Source organism: Haliotis asinina, chromosome 14, assembly GCF_037392515.1.
Source record: "Haliotis asinina isolate JCU_RB_2024 chromosome 14, JCU_Hal_asi_v2, whole genome shotgun sequence".
Classification (NCBI taxonomy): Eukaryota; Metazoa; Mollusca; class Gastropoda; order Lepetellida; family Haliotidae; genus Haliotis; species Haliotis asinina.
In genome coordinates, this window is record NC_090293.1 from 52,543,513 (window position 1) to 52,566,514 (window position 23,002).

Sequence of the window (23,002 nt, forward strand, 5' to 3'; positions counted from 1 at the left end):
TTAACATGCGTAATTGATGCATCTGTGTATATTTTAGCCTATATTAACATCCGTAATGGATGCATCTGTGTATATTTTAGCCTATATTAACATGCATAATTGATGCATCTGTGTATATTTTAGCCTATATTAACATGCATAATTGATGCATCTGTGTATATTTTAGCCTATATTAACATGCGTAATTGATGCATCTGTGTATATTTTAGCCTATATTAACATGCATAATTGATGCATCTGTGTATATTTTAGCCTATATTAACATGCGTAATTGATGCATCTGTGTATATTTTAGCCTATATTAACATGCATAATTGATGCATCTGTGTATATTTTAGCCTATATTAACATCCGTAATGGATGCATCTGTGTATATTTTAGCCTATATTAACATGCATAATTGATGCATCTGTGTATATTTTAGCCTATATTAACATCCGTAATGGATGCATCTGTGTATATTTTAGCCTATATTAACATCCGTAATGGATGCATCTGTGTATATTTTAGCCTATATTAACATGCGTAATGGATGCATCTGTGTATATTTTAGCCTATATTAACATGCATAATTGATGCATCTGTGTATATTTTAGCCTATATTAACATCCGTAATGGATGCATCTGTGTATATTTTAGCCTATATTAACATCCGTAATGGATGCATCTGTGTATATTTTAGCCTATATTAACATCCGTAATTGATGCATCTGTGTATATTTTAGCCTATATTAACATCCGTAATGCATGCATCTGTGTATATTTTAGCCTATATTAACATGCATAATTGATGCATCTGTGTATATTTTAGCCTATATTAACATGCATAATTGATGCATCTGTGTATATTTTAGCCTATATTAACATGCGTAATGGATGCATCTGTGTATATTTTAGCCTATATTAACATGCATAATTGATGCATCTGTGTATATTTTAGCCTATATTAACATGCATAATTGATGCATCTGTGTATATTTTAGCCTATATTAACATCCGTAATGGATGCATCTGTGTATATTTTAGCCTATATTAACATGCATAATTGATGCATCTGTGTATATTTTAGCCTATATTAACATGCGTAATTGATGCATCTGTGTATATTTTAGCCTATATTAACATGCATAATTGATGCATCTGTGTATATTTTAGCCTATATTAACATCCGTAATGGATGCATCTGTGTATATTTTAGCCTATATTAACATCCGTAATGGATGCATCTGTGTATATTTTAGCCTATATTAACATCCGTAATGGATGCATCTGTGTATATTTTAGCCGATATTAACATGCGTAATGGATGCATCTGTGTATATTTTAGCCTATATTAACATGCATAATTGATGCATCTGTGTATATTTTAGCCTATATTAACATGCATAATTGATGCATCTGTGTATATTTTAGCCTATATTAACATCCGTAATGGATGCATCTGTGTATATTTTAGCCTATATTAACATCCGTAATGGATGCATCTGTGTATATTTTAGCCGATATTAACATCCGTAATGGATGCATCTGTGTATATTTTAGCCTATATTAACATGCATAATTGATGCATCTGTGTATATTTTAGCCTATATTAACATCCGTAATGGATGCATCTGTGTATATTTTAGCCTATATTAACATGCATAATTGATGCATCTGTGTATATTTTAGCCTATATTAACATCCGTAATGGATGCATCTGTGTATATTTTAGCCTATATTAACATCCGTAATGGATGCATCTGTGTATATTTTAGCCTATATTAACATCCGTAATGGATGCATCTGTGTATATTTTAGCCTATATCAACATCCGTAATGGATGCATCTGTGTATATTTTAGCCTATATTAACATCCGTAATTGATGCATCAGTTAATATCATGGTGTAATAACACATATGATTGATGTATCTGTGTATTTCATTGTATAATAACATACAGAATTGATGCATCTGTGCATTTCGTGGTTAAATAACAATTATCATTGATGCATCTGTGTATTTTATGGTTTCAGCAACAATTATCATTGATGCATCTGTGTATTTTATGGTTTCAGCAACAATTATCACTGATGCATCTATCTATTTTATGGTTTCAGCAACAATTATCATTGATGCATCTGTTTATTGAATGGTAATGTAACATTTTACATCAAGTTTCAATTTAGTTAATCCAATTCACAAAAGCAGATCCTCTGGCTAAGAGCTGCCCAGTCAGTCTACATGCAACTGCTGGTCTGGGAACATGAGGGATGTCATCCGTCTACAGTCTCATGATGTAGGCCCTACAGTACATGGTATACCTTTGGTTACTGAATAGCATAATCTTTACTTTTTAAGAGGGTTTAATGCTGTTTTGAACAATAGTTCGCTTATATCACATCAGGACGATGCAGAACCTGTATCACTCTAGTGAAATCAGGGATTTGAACCAAGAACTCCCTGGTCCCAACACAGCTAAGAGAGGTAACCCTGCACCAGGTTTATTCAGACACTAATTAGTTTGGTTTCACGTACAAGGCATCATTCCCTAAACAATCTCTGCACTACAACTGTCTCAGGGCAGTGTTTCTCCAACCTAAGACACACAAATATTATAGAGCTCTAAAATATTCGGCAGGTCTGGATTACAGCAGTTTGAAAATGAACAAACTCTCTTGGCTACTTTTAGTCTGTCATACAGACCCTGAAACAAATATATCCAAGCAAGTCTAACATGGCAGGTCTAACGTGGCAAGTCTAACGCGGCAAGTCTGCCGTGGTAAGTCTAATGTGGCAAGTCTGCCGTGGCAAGTCTAATGCGGCAAGTCTAACGTGGCAAGTCTGCCTCAAGGATCCTTTTCATTATGCTGTATTTTTTTCACTATCAGCATTTTTTCTGTAAAATATGTTCATTTCAGAGACTATTTATCAGTCTAGGCTACTTTCTGTTTCATCACTCAACCACAGTTGTTCTTGGAGGTGGTTTTCTTGTTTAGCTTAAAATGTTTTCATTTCAGAGACTTCTATATTTCTAATCAATCTTAAAGAATTGGAGTTACAAGTACAAGATGAAGTGAGTGAGCGAGGTTTAGTTTAGCAATATTCCAAAAATATAATGGTGGGGGACCACAGACATGGGCGTCATGTAGGCACTTCAACCATGTGGAAAATTGAAACCAGTCCTTCAGTGCCACGAGCAAACACTTTAACCACAAGGCTACTCCACTGCCCCTACAAGATGGAACAGAATCCAGGTGAGGTAGGGCAATGACAAACCATGGGTCACAATCTGGCCCAGCATGGATTCAAAGTCACCACCAGCTCATCTAAGCACATGTACGAATTGCAGATGTAATAAAATGGTTTTCTTTTCACCTTTGTCACTTAAAAAATGATTGTGTTATCCAGGATACTCACTTGGAACGAGTGATCCTAGAACAAACCATTCTCCAACAACATCGTCATCGGAAGGTCGGCGACGTCGGGTCCCGCATAAATAATCCATGACGAATGATACACACTTGATTCAAATCAGAAATGACACTTGAAATCCGGTTTGACCTATAACAATCTGTAATCAGTGACACTCAGCTTTCAGATTCAGCCGTGGATAAATCATACACGCTTTCACTGTTCTCAAATCTGTTATCAGTCAATACTGATAATCATATTTCCTGATATGGAATTCATCAGCATCACAACAATGACTTTCTTGAACAACACATTCACACTAGCGTCAAATATAAACTTGAAAACAACTCTGTGACACTCTTATGAATGACTGTAACTGATAACAGCGGAGCTGAAGGACTTGTATCTTATATATCGATATGACACATCAACCTGTTGCTTTCACTCCACAGTCTCTGTAACAACAGTTTCATCACAGGTAATAGTTCTGTCCATCACAGGTACCAGCAGATTACTCACAGGTAACGGCACTGTCAGGTACCAGCAGATTAATCACAGGAACCAACAGATTAATCACAAGGAACGGCACATCCTGGGAATAAACCCCGCACAACCCTTAATTCAGTGCATATATCCTGCTATCAAGATTTGATATGATTCACTATCCTAAATTTATCCACCGTCTGGGTAGATAATACAAGCCTCAATACAGCCTATATCTAGCCTCACAAGTCAGTAGACATGAGTTGCTGGTCAACCACCTGACAGGCAAACTCTGAGGTTTGAACTGTTTTGCTACTTTTCTATAAGAGACTACACAAAATAACAGACACACATGCTCCTTTGAAATGAGACAGATATAGCTGACCGAGCCCCTGCTCACTGATAGGTCAAAGTCTCAGTGTTAATCTTTAACAGTATGGAGTACAAAGTCATTATACTATGAAATACCTGTGTTATAGTGGACTGTATGTCACTGTATGGAGTTATGCACTACTGAATTTTATATTTGTGTTAAGAGAAACTTGTGGTTTTCATTGACTGCACAAAAGGCTTTATGGAAACTGTGCAATGCTGCCAGGAGGATGAAAGGTCAACCAGCTGTGCAGGGTTACTTACACCTCAAGTTCAAGGCCATGTAGATAAGAAATGCTTGTGCATAGCATAGTTGGACACATATGGTAAGTTGTTGTCAAAACAATTAGCTTGTGGTTCGACAAGGTATACAGTCAATGCATGACGACCATACCATGAGCTGGCAATGATCAAACATATAAATACCTGAGAAGCATCATAGAAGACTATACGACATAGTGAAATACACACATGTAATTAAAGACTAATGCTTAGTCCAAACATGACAAACCAAGAGTTGCAAATAGTAGTTTCAAGGAACAAATTTAGTGCTTTGACCATAAATTAGTTTTCAACTAAATACTTAAAATCATGATGGATTCTGATAATGATAACATGACACCTATCTAGAGAGAAGGTTTAATTTCACATAGCAGTTTCGTACAATCAAACGGAAGAAACAGTCACATGGTTCAATAATTCATTTTCGGCCAATACACAAGTTGGCCAAATCACAAAAGTATTGAAATCAGCTTTCAGATTTCAATTTCGCTAAAATTGTGTTTGTTACTTGCAATGATTGCAGTTCAAATATGTTATTAAATTTGATGAATGGACAGTAAGTGAAGTCCAAAAATGTATTCAAACAAAGAACCTATAAGTTCTTGTCTCTACATCCAAATTGTAATGAATTGTCATCAAATTACATAGAAATTCTAGTGCAATTGTACTGGCATTGTTTGAGGCTAATTCGTAGCAAACTACAAAAGAGTAGTAGAGGTTGGTATCAGTAATAGTCCCTGAATGTGTATAGTTGAGACAGTAAGCCAAGAAATTCTGAAATCTAGACTGGCTTCATTCAGGCCTTTAGCACTGAAGGGTGGGGGGCAAAGACAGTAGGGAAAATAATGAGGAAAAAATAATTCTGGGACTTTGAGAAGATTATATCTGCTACAATCAGAAGCATTTCAGCTGTACATCACATTTCAAACCTATTATGAACAATGTCAGACTGTGCATGAAGAATGTGAAGCTGTGCAGGTAAATACACCACTATCCAAGAAATGCACTTCCTGGATATTGATGGCGAGCTAACTGATCCATTATGTGGAATGTAGGCCTATTTGGCCAGCTTTGCACTGCTTTCTTTGTTACCACCTACAACAACACGGCGGCTGGAAAGGAAGTTTTTTAAGTGCAATACAGTGTTCAACATGGCTATAAGTGAGCGAGTGAGTTAAGTTTTATGCCGCTATTTGAAATATTCTAGCAATATCACACATTGTACTCATGCGGGGATTTGAACCCAGGCCGCACCACCCTGCTAGACAGCTATAAAGATAATGTAATATGTGTCTTTCAGCATAAAGAATATGTCAAAATAGGTAAAACATAAAACTCCAAAGCTTGCTGAGTTTTTAAATTTTATTAACGAGTCTTGATAAATTTGATAATAAACAGACTTGAGGGTGTGATTTTGTTTATCACTTAACATCATTCTTAGAACTTTTTCAGCTCATAAAAAAGTGAATCAAGAGGTCTGACTATAAAAAGTACATGAAACCATCTTCATGGAGATAACTGATGTTGTTTGAGAGAGGCTTTTACACTGCTTTAGCAAAATTCCTGCAATATCACAGCAGGAAACACAAGAAATGGGAGTCACACACTGTTTCCATGTGGGGAATTGAACCAAGGCCAGCAGTCTGATGAGTGAGCACTTTAACCACTAAGCCTATGCCCCTGTACATTATCAAACATACTAGGAAGGCCTTAAAACATCTTGACACGTAAGTGGTGAGTCTGTTATTCCCCATGTCAGAGTCTACATATGTAAACACCGCCTGCAGTCTCCAGTAGACACGGATTGACAACACATTGGAAGTGTAATGCACTGAGTGCTCTCAGCTCTATGTAAACATACGATCCATATCTTGTACCTTTAACTATTCAGGCCCCGTGATAAAATGGCTTGGCAGACACTAACACATTGATCAACAGTTTGAAATTCTGTCTGTACGAGTAGATAAAGTGTGCAAACATGAATCCGCAATGGAAATGTTCAGAAATCGATACTCATGAAAAATAAACCATGAAGTAAATGAAAATAACTACAAAAGGCTGTGTTTCATATCTATACGAACAAGAAAGTGCAGATCTTGTAAGAACCTGGGTTTGAATGTGTCACTAGAATGACTTGTCTTTCACTTGTGTGAGTATATTGTTACTGCAGTTTAAACAGTATTTGCAATATGGCCAAGCCAGAGGACACCAGAAATGAGCTTCACACATTGTATCATTGTAGGCAGAGAGTAAGTAAGCTGGGCTTTATGTCTTTTTTACAAATATTCCAGAAATATCGCAGCAATGAACACCAGAAATATACTTCACACACTGACTCAGTGTGGACAGTAAGTGAGTAAATTCAATTTTACGCTGCTTTCATCAACATTCCAGGAATATCATGGTGGGAACCACCAGAAATACATTGTATGGAATTGAAGCCAGACCTTCAGCATTTCGAACAAACACCTTACCACTAGGTTACCCCTCTGACAGCAATGTGTAGAATCAAACCTGGGACTCTGTCACGATGGGCTATCACCTCACCCCTTGTTAACAGGCAGCTAAACTACTCAGGTTGTCAGGATCCAGGTTACAGGCCTGCTGTAAGTCATAAATCACACTGCGTGATGCTCATGACTTTGTCCACTTGTTTGTTATATTCAGCTAATCATGATAAAGGAGAAATTTATGCCACAAGGTGTTTCTCACCCAACATTTCATCAATCCGTGCTACACACATCATGGTGATGTACAACACTACTTTATCCCGACACCAGCAAAGATCTGAATTAAAACTGATCTTCAGCAACCAATGCATGCTTGTCATAAGCGGCAACTAACTGGATGTCATGGTCAAGCTCCCTGACTTGGTTGACATATGTCATCGTATCCCAAATGCGTATATCGATGCTCATGATGTTGATCCCTGGATTGTCCGGTCTAGGCTCGATTATACAGATTTATTTATACAGAAAGCTGCTGAAACAAGCTGAAATATTTATACAGACAAACATGATGAACCTGTTTACAGTACAGTACACACATTGTGTTTCTTGTTCAACTGTTTACAGTACACACATTGTGTTTCATGTTCAACTGTTTACAGTACACATACATTGTGTTTCTTGTTCAACTGTTTACAGTACACATTGTGTTTCTTGTTCAACTGTTTACAGTACACTTACATTGTGTTTCACGTTCAACTGTACTTGAGTCTAGAGCCGACACTTATGCGCCACATATCTGTATTTTTTAGTTTGTTAACAAATTAGTCAGTTTGGTTGCTGCAGCTTTTAGCAGTATTACAGCAATATGACAGCAGGGGGAGGACACCAGACATGGGTTTCAGACACTGTACCCATGAGGAGAACCGAGGTCCTCAGCCTGTCGAGCAAATGCCTGCACCACTAGGTTACTCCACCAAACTGTTTACAGTACAGTACAGTACAGTACACTCACTGTGTTTCATGTTCAAATGTGTACAAACTGCTAAGATAAGCTAAAATACTGCTGACTCAGCATTAAACAATATTCACTCACAATGCACTGTTTCAGGAGAGTGCTAGAATCAACAAAAGCTCCATCATAGCTGAAACTATGTGATAAATGACTTAACAGCATGGCATTTTTCTCTCCCCACAGCAGAGCTGAACTGAAGCGAACACTTACTTCAGTAATACAAGGATTCAGTTGTTTCATGGCCCGATGAACCTCCAAAACAACAACACAGCAACAATCTGCAATCTGCAGAAAACTTGGCCCCCTACTGATGTGTTTCACACATGGTCAGGTCTGTGTATATCCAACAGTGAGGTTATGGTCGTATCATCCTCCTGAAGCGTTAAAGGTCGTAGTCTTGGGCCTGTTGACCTGCTCCTCCTTGGGGCAACTTCAGGCTGATGTCATCTGGGATCTGAGATGTCAGGCTAGTTTAGATTTCTGTTTCATATTCAGGACATTACTGTACAGCCATGATGGATGATTTTGGAAAATGTTGAGATTTATTTGGCTGACACATTTTCCTGCAGCTTGCCATCATATTTTAAGAAATTGTTTGGATGAAGATCTGTAGTCTAACTCCTAGCCTTGCATACTGAGCACATGGATGTATAGTAATTCTAACCTTTGAAGATACATGTCTCGATAATCAGTCAGTAAAGGTTCAAGGACCTTAGTCTGTTATTTATTATTTTTCAGAAACTACCAATCAGTAATGTCTACCTTAGAAACTTGTTCTAGTCTATCTACCTCTAAGGAAGCTCAGAACAAAACATGAATCTGTACTTGTGTCTACAGGGGGGGTGGGGGACACAAGACATGGGCTTCACACACTGTACCCATAAGGAGAACCGAGGTGTTCAGCCTGTTGAGCAAATGCCTGCACCACTAGGCTACTGCACCAAACGAATTCATTGAATTTGCACTTTTTAAGAGGAGATTAAACTGATCTGTTGGACAAACAGTCTTGGACATCTGCAAAAAATACCCTGATTAACAGCTTATAAACTTACTGAGCTCCAACATGAACACTACATTTGGATTTCAATTTTTGTTTGTTGACATTTATCTTTAAACAGGATATACTTCTGTGTCCTGTGCCATGACACACACTGTAGGACACCAGGGACCCTGAGCACTGCAGTAATGACAGGTGATTTCCTCGCAAAAGCATCTGCTTTCACCATATATAGATCTGCTGGCGATGGATTCCACCAAACTTAGAAGCATTCTTGAGGCTATCACTGAGTAAGTGAGTTCAGTTCTACACTTTTTAGCAATATTCTAGCAATATCACAGTGAAGGACACCTTTGAAATGAAGAAATGTGCTTTACATATTGCACCCATGTTGGGAATTGAACCCAAGTCTTGAGTTTGATAAGTAAATGCTTTAACCACTAAGTAATGCCAGCACCCCACCTAGATAAGAAACATACTGGTAACACTGAAGTATACTATGTGACTAAAGAATGACAGAGGATTACCAGAAGTGATGAAGAGTAATTTGGTCATTCTTCCACTGAAAGGTATCCACACACATTACTGTGAGAACTGAAATGCCACCTCTGCTATAGCCATGTATAGCTTGTGGTACTGTGAGCTATAAATACTTTAACAGCTTTCTTAAGACTTTGATGCAATTAACAACCTCCAGAGATGATAAAACTGGCATAGATCAGATTATAGTAAGTTTAATTGACCTGATTTCCTGTGGGGATGTAACACTGGGTCAGGAACTACCGATGGCTCCATGCTAATTCCCAAGGCACATATCACCTGATTACCATCCCAGATTCTGGTCTCCTCCTGAATCAGGAGACATTACATCCTCTGTCCACAACACCATGCATGGACTGATAGTTCCTGACTATGTGGAGTGAGTGAGTGAGTGAGTGAGTGAGTGAGTGAGTGAGTGAGTGAGTGAGTGAGTGAGTGAGTGAGTGAGTGAGTGAGTGAGTGAGTGAGTGAGTGAGCGAGTGAGGAAACGGGTGTAAGAAAAGCTTTAACAGTTCCATACTTAGAGCATGGAGTACGATGAAACCTTTAAGATCAAACATCTCAATTGTACACAGTTGGTTCAAGCTCTAACCACAGAACATTGTACATATTACAAACTATACTACAACTGAACAGAGAAATGATGGATCACTAAGGCAGGAATGTGAGATTTAAACAAATCAAAAACATATTTGAGATAATAATGACCATTTTGTCTGTATATGGCTAGATTCTGTGACAAGGACAGAAATAATGTTTGGGGGAAACATCATTATATATAAATGCAAGTGTTCGCATTAACGCAGAAACCTGCGTTTTTTACATAAAAAACTAATAGAACCACTAACTAATAGAAATATTTTGGACGTGTTTTGGACGCATAGATTCTGACCTACGTAATTTTAAAAAGTACCTTAAAACTGCAAGACAAACAATACAATTTAACATGATTCAGGATTTCAATGAAAATTTCACACACAAAAGAATTGGACTGCATATTTATGATTTCATTTCTGCATGCACTCGTACAAAACCTACCGCAGACACTGTATAACAAATAACAAGGTTTTATGTAAATCCACATCTTAATATGAAACCAAAGCTTGATGATTAACATGTCATCATAACCAAAGTTGAGTACTTCAATCACTATATTGTCTGGTCCCAACTTGATTATTTACAGACCGCCTCCATAAAACGGGAATATTGCCGAGTGCAGTATATATCTATACTCACTCACTGTACATGGCAAACAAGCTTGGGCTTACTGATGGCATTACGACTTCACATGCAACGGCAAACTAAAAACGTTGCATGTAACCAATCCCAGTGTATCATCATGATCTGGGTTCAACCAAGTGATTCTGTACAACACTGTGCAGATTGTAGGAGAGCTTCAAGCAACTCTTTCACCTTCACACAATACCTGTTAAACACTGATATGACTTAGCTCTACCATTGGACGCTATATTTGTGTAGTGCATTCCAGTGTCCTGCCTCAAGTCTGTCAACAGAGGCTCAATATTCATTTCTCTGGTCATCTTTCACATTGTTCCAGTCCAGGTACGTAATATTATCACATATCATGTAATATTATCACACCTGTAAGAAAATGGTTTTAACCAACAAGAGTCCAACAAGGGCACAGTTTTAATTTCATTAAAGCACGCACATTCTGAAGAAACTATTTAATGGCATCCCCCATTAGTTCAGATGTTTGTACCTTTCTTATTTTCGAGTTCATGAGCAGATTAAATGTACATAACACACACAACATGCACAAACACTAACATTTTACAGGTGAGCACCAGGGTGTTACACACTGGATATTTGACTCAACAAGCTTGTAAAATACTCCAAAAATATTTCCATATGAGTCATAGCTGATGCAGCTGTTTTTCAAATGCGAGTACCTTCATCAAATTGACTCCACTACATGCAATATCCATGCATTGTACTTACAATAGTTTCATGCCTCACAAATTTAGAAAATTACATCAAAAATAATTTCGTATGAGTCATTTTAAGTCTATGTTAAACCATAAGCACACACACTTAAGAGCTTTTTCTGATTCATGCATGTACAAGCAGCAAGACACTATTACTTGTACAACGTATTATGGAATTCATCTCCATGCTGAATATACACTACTTAAGAAAATCAGAACAACTGTAGTTAGGGATGACAGAAATAAATACAAGAATTTCCTTATTTCTGAGATTATAAAGGTTTACTATCCAGGAATTGATCTTCAACGACCCATGCTTGTCATAAGACACAACAATTTAATGTATTGGTCAGACTCGCTCACTTGGTTGATGCATGTCATCCTGTCCAAACTGTGTAGAATGATGCTCATGCTGTTGATCACTGGATTGTGTGGTCCAGACTGGAATATTGCTGAGGGCGTGAAACAACATACCAAATAAATCCAGGGTGGCCATAAAATGGTTAAGTACAGACTAGGCAATGTAGTGGTGGAGAGCATGAAAACAGTACATATTATCCACCTGACTGTCTTCAGATAGGCATCGTGTGAAGATCGGTGTCTTCAGCAAACTGGGATTAGAACTGGTCTTCAGCTTGTCTTCCCTATCTAAGTGAAGATCCTAGTTAAAACTGGTGCATGGCATTAGAGGTGACTAACAGGAACAATGACAAGGGTGATATATGTCGCAGCATCCCTGCTATGCAGATCGGTGTTCATGAGGTCAATCACTAAACATTAAAACAAAAAGTACACATGCACAACACAACTGTAACAAATTCATCTCAGTGAAGATTTGGGGAAGAACTGGTGCTTGTCAAAAGCGGTGACTTAGAGAATCGAACAGTCATAATATCCTAACTATGAAGATCAATATTTGTTTTATCAATTACTCAATGTCTTGGACCAAAAGAGCACAACTCAACTGTGATATGAAACTACTGTACAACTAAAGCACTACTTACAAAGTTTGTGACGTCTACCAAGATGAGGTCATTAAAAACAGAATAACCCAAGGGAATTAACTCAGGTGTACCTCATGAGCTCACGTAGGTTGTCTGGAGGCAATTACCGTGAAGTGTAGAAACGCTCACTCATGTTTCTTAAACAATAACAGGAAGTGTTGAGTTGGCACAGCATCATGGGAATATTGGTATGAATTTAAACACGAGCATCATGTGCACACCTGTGGACAGCCACAAGACATCCCTGAGTGTTACTAGGTACAAAGCACTCCAGTATTAATCTAAGATCATCAATCTTTATGGAGACTAGGGGTGGTGGGGTAGCCTAGAGGTTAAAGTATTCGCTAATCACACTAAAGACCCAGGTTTAATTTCCCACTTGTATGAAGCCCATTTCTGATGTCACCTGCCGTGATATTGCTGGAATATTGCTAAAAGCAGTGTAGAACCAAACTTTTTCACTCACTCACTCCCTCATAAAGACTGTGGATAGGACAAGGGGACTGTTCAATACTGACTGCCATATATGAAAAACACAAAAGTATTTCTATCAGCAACAATATACCATTCTAGTTATTCCGAAATAACTTTGGAAAGACATAAAAATCACTTAAGTGTAAATTCACTGAATCAGTATCGGTATCATATCAACTTTCATTTCATTTCCTTGGATCCCTCATCCTGCCTCAGAAATTAATCGCTTGCTTTTAAATAATTTCTTCTTTAGGAGCCAGGCTTTGAATATACTGGTAAATTTTCTCACGAACACACACTGCAGTTGTACTGAAGATACCTGTCAAAATTTTGTGGGCTTCTCATCTCTTGTGTTATTAGACTCACATATATAGCTCCTAGTTGGACTGAACATACCTGTAAAAATATTGTGGGCTTCTCATGCATTGTGGAGCCTCACATACAGCTCACTACATATGCACTAGTGACATAATTGTAAAGTTCAGTTTTAAAATTTGCAGAAATACTGAATGCAGTAATTTCCTCTCCAAAAGCTATGTCTGTGACCCTCTTTAGGAATGTTTTAGGAAACTATTTATTTAACTATATAATTGTGTTCAGGGGCTGAAAACCCCAGCGCCCGACACCCAGGACGAGTCAGTTTTCATTTCAGGCATTGAAATAATGATATTTTACTTGTCCATAGACTACTTGATAATTTTCACTTATGGTTCCAAACTGCAAATAAACTTGAATTTTGTTTCATATCTGCTCATAATGTAGCTATTACATTTCACAATAATACCTATTCAGAGCTATTGTTCTTTGAAATTCATCACTCTTCGATAAATAGTCCAGTAAATATTAACATCACACATTGTGTCATAAAATCAGGGCAAGTGGAAAATCAGTCAAGACAAGTTACTTTCTTGAAGTCCCTTGCCCTGTGGCAAGCTGCCTTTAAAAAAAGATTTGAACCCAGGTGTTATAAGGTGTGTCTTGTTAACCAAGAGCACCCAGTTTATGAAGTTTCAAATTCTGATAGGATTCTTGTTCTGTGAAATGATTCTGGTCACACTGTATATTCCTCCTTCTAAAAAATGTTATGCATTGACAAGATATCAAGAAATGAATCTGGGCAGACATCTTCTTGAGTTTCTGAATCTGGGAATTTTTCAGTTAAAACAGTTCATTTTTATGAATACAATTTAATTGATAAATCTATATTGGGAAAAAGGTTGCATGATTTTTAACATTTCCTAAACAGTGTAAATATACCATTCAGAAATAACACATGCTAACATTCCATAATACAGGGCATGTTTAAAGTTTTTATACACTTCCATCTTTGATAACAACCCTACAGATTATTCATGTTTATAGTATTCCCAGAAATTATTGAGAATCATGTTGCGTCATGTAACTCATTACGTTTATTAACTTCTGGCGTTTACTTACATAAACATGTTAAAACATCATCCTTTTACAGTCTCAGTCTTGTTTCAGTACTTTGTTAGACCTCCTCGCTCAGCAATGCATGCCTGAATACGCCTAGGCACACTACCCATCAAAGTTTGTAGGTAATCGTGTGACAGGGTATCCCAATATTGGACCACCTCGGCCTTCATATCTTCAATATTTCTCAGTCCCCTTTTGCTTTATTCTGTCCTTCATGACTCCCCACACATTCTCAATTGGGTTTAGGTCTGGGCTGTAACTGGGCCAGTCTAAAACTTGAACATTTTCGCCTGACAACCACTGTTTTGTGTAGCACGCAGTGTGTTTTGGGTCATTATCATGCTGGAAAATCCAATCATCTTCATACAATGTTTGTGCTGTCGGAAGAAGGTGACCATTTAGAATGTCAACGTATCTTTCTTTTGTCAAGTTTCCCGTGAAAACACACAATGGCGTCACTCCGCGAGCCGATATGTCACCCCACATGTGAAACTTCGGGCTATGTTTTGGTCGCTGGTAGATAGGTTTGACAGTATCTTTGGTTCAAATTTTCACACAATTAGGGAAAAGCCAAACAGAACTTTCATCCGAAAAGAAAACATTATCCCAATCTTGATTTTCATGAGCCCGACACCAGTTTAAACGTTTTTCCTTTTGTGCATCTTTCATCAACGGCAAGGGAATTCCACGTTTTTTCACCCAATTATGTCTCTGTAATTCCTGCCTAACTGTTTCATTGCACACCTGAGGACTTCCTCTGCTAATCATTTCATTTCTGATGTTCTCAACACTTTTCAATTTGGCCCTACTTACAATCTGCCCAAGTCTTCGGCGATCCACAACACTGAATTTCCTAGGCCGACCTGCCCCTGCTTTGTGCTCTATCCCGGTTCCTGTTTGAATATTCTTCAAAGTTCTGTATACTGTAGACAGAGGAATACCATGTCTACAAGCTAACACTTTAGCATCAGCCTCACCCCTTTTAAAATCATCTAGAATGAGCTTTCTTTTCTCTCTTGCTGTAAATTCTGCCATGTCAACACAGGAAGCCGTCTGCTCAGACAAGGGAGATAACTCTTGACGCAATGAGCTGCCTTCTAATCCTTCAAGAGTTGTCTCCCTTATTTAGTATGCTTAGTGCATAGTGAAAGCCCTTTTTCCAATCTTAGCATCATTAGAAAAAAACAAAGATTTTCTCAATAATTTCTGGGAACACTGTACAAGACGTTCACAGAATACACAGTAGGGTTAACGAATAACATGTTATCTACATCATTAAGCCTTCACAGACTTCTCCAGCAGATCACTAAAACAACTGCAATAGCACAATATGTTCCCAACATTTTTTTCTCATGTAAGCTGAAGGTATTATGTCATCATGAAGATGAATAATGCAGCCATGTTACAGTAGCAGAGTCTGGATGGGGCTTCATGACAGTTTAATGTGGAGCAATGTAATGTGTGTGAAACCAGGCTTGAAATAAGGAGCAACTCACTCGAGGAGGGTCACATCATCACAATGGCTGTTCAATAATAGTTACGGGGGAGGATAATAGTCTGGTTTGCATAATATACAGCGACAAAAATTGCATAGTGCCTCATAAGTGACTGTGAAAAGAACAGCTTTGTTATTCCTTATTCCCCAACTGTGTGAAAACTCTGGGTAGATATAGAGTATACTATAAGAGGTATAAATACATACAAATTATGCAATACAAGTATCCTTCGAATGGTATCTGACGAAGAATACAAACTTCTCACTGTGCTCATTAAGTTCAATACAGATGTGTTTGTGGATATGTTGTTCCATACACACCATATAATGTAATTAACACTACCTGTGCAGAAGCGCCACTATCATACCACTAAAAGAGAGATTCAGACCCATCCTCAACCCACACCTATTGTTGTTACCCTAATAAGAACTGAGGAAAAAATTATTTACACATGTCCATGTAAAGATTTTTTAGGACTTAAAATTTGCAACTTTTTCCATGTGTATCAAAAGCTACCAAACATATCATTACTCAAATATATTTATGAACATGTGATTGCTAATATATATTCATGAACATATGATTATTCCAATATATTCATAAACATGTAGTTATTCAAATATATTCATTGATTATTTCAACTCAGTCATTCAAGTGACATTAGGGAAATAATATGAAACAAACATAATACACAATTATGGAGACTAGATCTTCAAAGACGAAGGGCACCTCCCTTAAACAGACCTCAGCAGTAAGGTGAGCATGATGCCCATGCTTTAACATTGTTATTCTAAAGTTCTAGCGCTAAGATCACTCCACAGATGTAACCAGAGTGTTCATATCATTCATGTTTACAACAGGCAAACATCACCAAATGCCAAATATTTTGCTTTTCGTATATTGATTAATTACGGTAGGTCTGAACGTCACTGATGTGGAGCGAACAAATACGTGATCCGCAGCTTCAATGAAAGTCCATCGGATCAGCCATGAGTACAAACAGGCTGTGTTTGTCCAACACACACAAATACTGTCCCTTGTCAGGTGCAATGCATGCAAATGGAAAAAGTGCAAATAGCATCACAAAAGTAAGACAAACACGTTTCACAAAATTACTATACAGTATAATTCTTTTATTTTCAAACTATGGAAAGAAAGTGGGGTTTGTCGAAAAGGAAAAAGGATGACATTTTTGCATTCATTATTTCTAACATGTCAAAATATCTTTCCTGTCAGTATATTTCCTGGAGTTGAATTTTACACAGCCTATCAACATATTTAATCTGAAAACAAATTTTACCTGTCAACACTGTTTTCCAGACAACACAGTTTACATGTCAACAGAACATCTACAGACATTCCCTATTTTTCATGGACAATAGGTTTATAGATTGGGTGCTTGGTTGGTTGGCTGGTTGTATAATGAATGCCTCACTCAGCAATATTCCACTTAGACCAACAACTAGTCTCTGAAATGAACAAAGTTTATACTTAAAAAAAAGTAATATAATGAAAAGGATGCCTAAGACTTTCTTCATTTAATGGAAATCTAGACTTGCCCCATTTTCTAGACTTGCATGGCCTTTCTAGGATATTTTTGCTTCAGGGTCTGTTTGACAGACTATATTCCAGCTATACAATAAATGATCACTTCTGGACCAGACAACCCAGTGATCAACAGCATGAGCATCAGTTTACACAAATGGAATACGACAAAAACATCGTCCAAGTCAGTGAGTCTTTTACAACAAGCATGGGTTACTGAGAAGTACTTCTAACCTGGATCTCCACGGGCATGATCCATAGGTCAAATCTACTGGGTTGAACAAAACACTACAGGATTATGAATTTTATACTTCCTACAAAATATAACAGCTAGACCTATTCTGACCAGCTGGAGCAACTGAGTGCAGTGTTTAATTTAACCCCAGACAAGATATTTGTCAGGCTTGCGGCTTGGGGCAAATACTTACAGCTTCCATTACATGTTCTTACTACAGAGTGACCAACTGTAACAATTATGATAATGAAAGAATGTAATAAGTATAGGCTAAGGAACCCTTATGAGATTGGTTGCCACACTTCTTCCGTGGTCAAACAGACAGAGCATTTACCTTGAGAGTGACCATCAACAAGCTGGCTGTCATGTTCGTTCTTGCATGAGTACGTAACTTGATCCATATCAGCGACAAAGCTATTAATCCTGTGTTGTTTACATTTCTACATTACCTAAATACATGTATGTGAATATTTGTTTTCTAAATCTCACCAAGCACATCCATGTAGAAGTAGGTCCTGCCTAAGACACTTGATGAGTATTTCACAATCCTGTCCTCTATAAACTATAAACTACTTGTAGTCATGTACAAAAAACACTCATAACATGATTACACGATACCATTTAGAAAGTGGTCAAATGCAACATATGTTATATTTGGGATTTCACTTTCATTTTTGTGGAAGTTGTGGTGGCTGAGCGGGCTAGGCAGCTGACTTTGTGTGCTGGTGATTAGGTGCCTGGCCCAGAGCGTGCGAGTTCAAATCCCGGATGGGACTCAACCAAAAAAGTACTAGAATTTTACTTTACTAAGAAAGTGAAATCCCAAGAATAACATATGTTGCATTCATGACATGGATAAAAACCACCAAAGATACAAAACCAAATTAAGCAGAAAGGTTATGCTCGTTAACTGCTGGTATGCATCATTCATTCAAACATCTCAAATAGATAAGATAGTGAGTGACATACTTTTTGGATGCCTTTACTAATATTCATAGAGGTCCATGCTGTTCTAGAAGATTATTTAATTCCAGCATTATCACAGTGGCAGACCCCAGGAGGGGGCTGGTCGGTTGACACCAGCGTGCAAAATAGTGTCCAAACCTATGTCAAGACATTTAACTAACCCACAAAATAATTCACTCGCCTGAAATCTGAATGTAGAAAAGATTCCAAAGTACATGATGTGAATCAGTCTCATACTGAGGGATCCAGATTGGGGCCATATCAGCCTATGTATGGATAAAAAATATCCACCATATAATAATTATGACAACGTAGCAGATATGCACCACAGTCAAAGAATCATTTACGGACATGTATATTTGCAAGTATTCTGTTTTTATTTATTGACCTGTTTACCCATGTGTAGCAATGCTGAGGTACATATGTTATAGTGTCTACTTCAGGACAGCCATGTCCAAATATTTCTACAGACCAAAAACTATGTAGTCAGGCTATATGATATTTAGTTATTATTATTCGTCTTCATCAACATATTCATTTGTCTTCGTCAACGTAATGTTCATCAAAATCATGAGCTAATTTACCACAAGCTGATGACCACAGGCCCCTGTCGACAACTGGTGTTTGAATCCAGCTGGAGAAACTTTCTAGCTTATTCCCGATCTTGAAACCTCTCTATGTGCCTTCCATTAATCAAGGATGATTCCCCAAGTTCTACGTCAAAATGAAGAGACTGCAAGCGAACATGGTCCTTCAACACTGCCTTCTTGAATGGAGCATCATACAGCAACCACCTAATGGACAACCTACAAGTTAAGAATGGAACAGCAAGATATGACAGACCAAAAAAGTAGGTGCGTTTCTCCCACAGAGATCTTACCACGGCCATCAACATGGAGATCGTGTATTCATTCAGAAGCCACCTTATGAACATCTTCAAGATGGACATTGTGTACAAGACAGCTCATCAGGACTTACTTGTCTGTGTTGCCTTCAAAAGACTCATTTCGGATATATTATGTGTTATTGTTGATAAGTGCAGCCAGGTATGTTTGATCAAGACCAGTACAATACTACCTTCTCATGTCTATACCATATTGTATTTCATGCATGTGAAAATTGATTACTTATACAGATATAGAATGAAGTCAGAATAGGAATATTCTTTTGTCCAGATACCCATAACCACATTTTTATCATGTGTCAATATTAAGGCATTAACAGCAAAGCAATATTCAGCATTTTAGAATTTTGAAGTCAGAGTAGGGTTGTTATTAATACTTCTTTATTGGGCATAGCACCCACAATATATGGGCAAGCTCTGTCAACAACACAGGAATAGCCCCCACTGTAGGAGTATTATTTATTTTTATTGGGCATAGCACCCACACTATATGGGCAAGCTCCGTCACCGACATGGGAAAATGGGAAGAGCACCAATCATACTTAAAAGGGCAACAGTACCCACGAGTACCGTCTGAGTCGTGCGGTAAAGCTAGACTCCTGGTTTCAACTCTCTTAATGTGAAATATTTGCTGAGATGCTAATATATATTTTTATGACACTAATCATTATCACTATTTAGTACTGAGCCTTGTCGCAAAGCCAAACTCCTGATTTGAAGATACTTTCTCTGAAATAATCTGTCTGAAGTGGACAATACCTGAAAGTGAAATGTACATTGCAACGATCCTTTGATGTCAGATTGATAACATGACCATTCTCCTACTATCACTGCATAGATATATTTGCTCCACGGCATGTCAACAACATCAAGAATTGCTTTACAGTGAATATGTACTGATTCGCACCGTTGGTATGTACATAGCTTCACTCCTATCAGTTTGGACTCAATTTATTTAAGCTTGAGGTCCAAGCTTTACGGAACAAGGGGAAGTTGTTATAGTGTCTACTTCAGGACAGCCATGTCCAAATATTTCTACAGACCAAAAACTATGTAGCCAGGCTATATGATATTTAGTTATTATTATTCAATCTGCAATTTTGATCTTTATCACTACCGCAAAGTACATGGTTTTGTCAGCTACCTTGTTCCTCTTTGTCACTTCCATTAATTACTGTATATGACATTTATGGCCTTCATTGGTCATCCCCCTTGGCTGTGTCTGTCATCACATCAACTGTAGAAGGAAGTGCTATTGTTTCTCTATCTGTCTATTGTTGAATCTTTGCCTGTCTATAGTTGTTAAAAAACTATATATATGTATTCTCACATCTATACTGTACATGAGATGTGAGTGTGGAAACTGGCATTCCGACTGTCTTTGTAGGGACGACAGTGAGCAGGATTATGCCGCTTGCAGGAAAGGCCCTGGGGTTGAGCTGGAAGTCCGCTTACCTCATTCAAGTATACTTGGTTGTCATGTCTTGTGAAACCAACTAAAGAAGTTTGAACAACTAAACTATGCCTTCATCTTCATCAACGTATTCATTTGTCTTCGTCAACGTAATGTTCATCAAAATCATGAGCTAATTCACCACAAGCTGATGACCACAGGCCCCCTGTTGACGCATATATGAAATGAAATACTAGATTACTGATACTCCATTAAATTCCATTCAGTACTCCAAATGTACTTTAAGGGTTTAAGTAATCCTATTTTGCAAAAGTACAGTGTATGTACTCCCAGTGTTCTGGAAACCTGCATACTGTCGGCAAGACACAGGTTTCATCTTGAAGCTGCTAATATGATCAATATTTATATCAGGCTATAATGTTACATGATTTAAAAGTGCATTTTTAGCGTAACAAGTAGGAGAGAGTAGTACCATCTAGAACATGACCCCACGAGACAGTTGCATTAATGAGTGGTGCTACTGGCCTGACTGGATTTTTAATAGCCACATGTTAGCAGGCCAGTGGCTACCACACACACTGGTTGGAACTATTCCAGTAGTGTAGCTCAACATTCACAAAGTTAATCACTGGATCGTCTGCCCCAACTCTATTCTTTAAAGGCAGCTAAAATACTGCAGTTTGGCATAAAACAACAACAAAATCTAAAGCATAAAAAAACATTATGACTGAACATCTGTTTTTTCAAGTTCAAGGTTCTTTCCTCCAGACTAAGTGATGTGTAAACGTAACACAGCCAAGCGTGACAAACGTCCATACACAGTACCCACCATCTATACCAATATCTATCGATCATCTACGTTATGCACCGTTAAGCACCAGTAGAGCAATTCACGGCACTCAATACAAGGTGAGTGCTAATCAATAGTTTTAGCCCTTGCAAGTCAGGTACATTATTTAGTGTTGATCAATATTTTCTTTTGTAATCATGCCAATAACAGCTTACAACAAATGGCTGCAAAAAACAATTTCACCTATCAAAGGTACAGGTGATATATTTTTTACTGCATATGTCAGATTGATGGGAAAATAACCCTAGCCTGATTTGTCCAATCAGGATACACTGATCAATATTGATTAAACACAACAGTGGTAACTAACATCTGTTTATTGTTTATGAGCAATATTAGCCTTCTGATAGACTGATATTGATGTTATTAACTACAAAAGAGAAATACTGATATTGATGTTATTACCTACAAAAGAGAAATTCATCTCCCTAAGAAAAAAAAATGGCAGAGGTCACTCGAGCAGACAATAGCTGTGATGGCAGCACTCTGCCTCACCATGCATGGAATAGAGTGTTTAATAATATTTATATTCATAAGCTATTATAAGTTAATGAAGTGCAGATAGACTAAATTTTTTTCTTGTTTTTGTGGAAAACAAACATACAGAAATTAAAGAGCATCAGTATGTAAATCACAAGGAATGCCGTGTGTACAGGGTTTCAAATTGCTTGTATTAACAATGTGTCTGTACTACTGTCAAAAACGGATTCCATTACAAGTCACAGTTTGCTTTGTGAAGTCAGTGATTAATGTACATGAGTAAAGGTAAACCACACGAAACCACATATAATCATGGACATATAAACATGTTACAAAAAACAGAATTTCAAAGAACCTATTCTGTTTCACTGAAAGGAGAAAAGAATCTTCTATCTGGCACACATAAATCTCAAAGGGAACACCTGATAACTTGTGGTCATCTACGTCTCAGTGAACACATAGTTAAACATTCATCAGAAAGCTAAGAGGCAAACGATGAAATACTTCCTTTCCCGTTGTACCTGTTCTGGAGATATTAAGTCATGTTGTGTTCACAACAAAGAACATCTATGTTGTCTTTCACCTACTGAAGTTGGGGAGGTCAAAGGAAACCATGCTCAACCGCAGGCACTGTTTAAATGTCACATGCAACCAAAAAATCAAACATAATTGAAACACATTTATCGCTTATTCATGACACATAATATACATTGCTGCTT

General features: G+C 37.6%; 1 protein-coding gene across 4 annotated transcripts in view; it reads right to left on the minus strand.

The window, feature by feature from the left end:
• The window catches only part of LOC137262194 (1-phosphatidylinositol 4,5-bisphosphate phosphodiesterase delta-1-like), a 90,440-nt gene that overhangs the window by 55,265 nt on the left and 12,173 nt on the right, over positions 1–23,002 (minus strand). For 2 of the 4 annotated variants that reach the window (XM_067799986.1, XM_067799985.1), the window contains exon 1: positions 3,400–3,487. The exons of 1 other annotated variant lie outside the window; for it this stretch is intronic. In XM_067799986.1, the coding sequence (XP_067656087.1) occupies positions 3,400–3,487 (88 nt within the window). Of the gene's footprint in view, positions 1–3,399; positions 3,488–8,202; positions 8,255–23,002 lie in introns of those variants that run through there. One more of the 4 variants, XM_067799989.1, reaches the window with a different exon arrangement.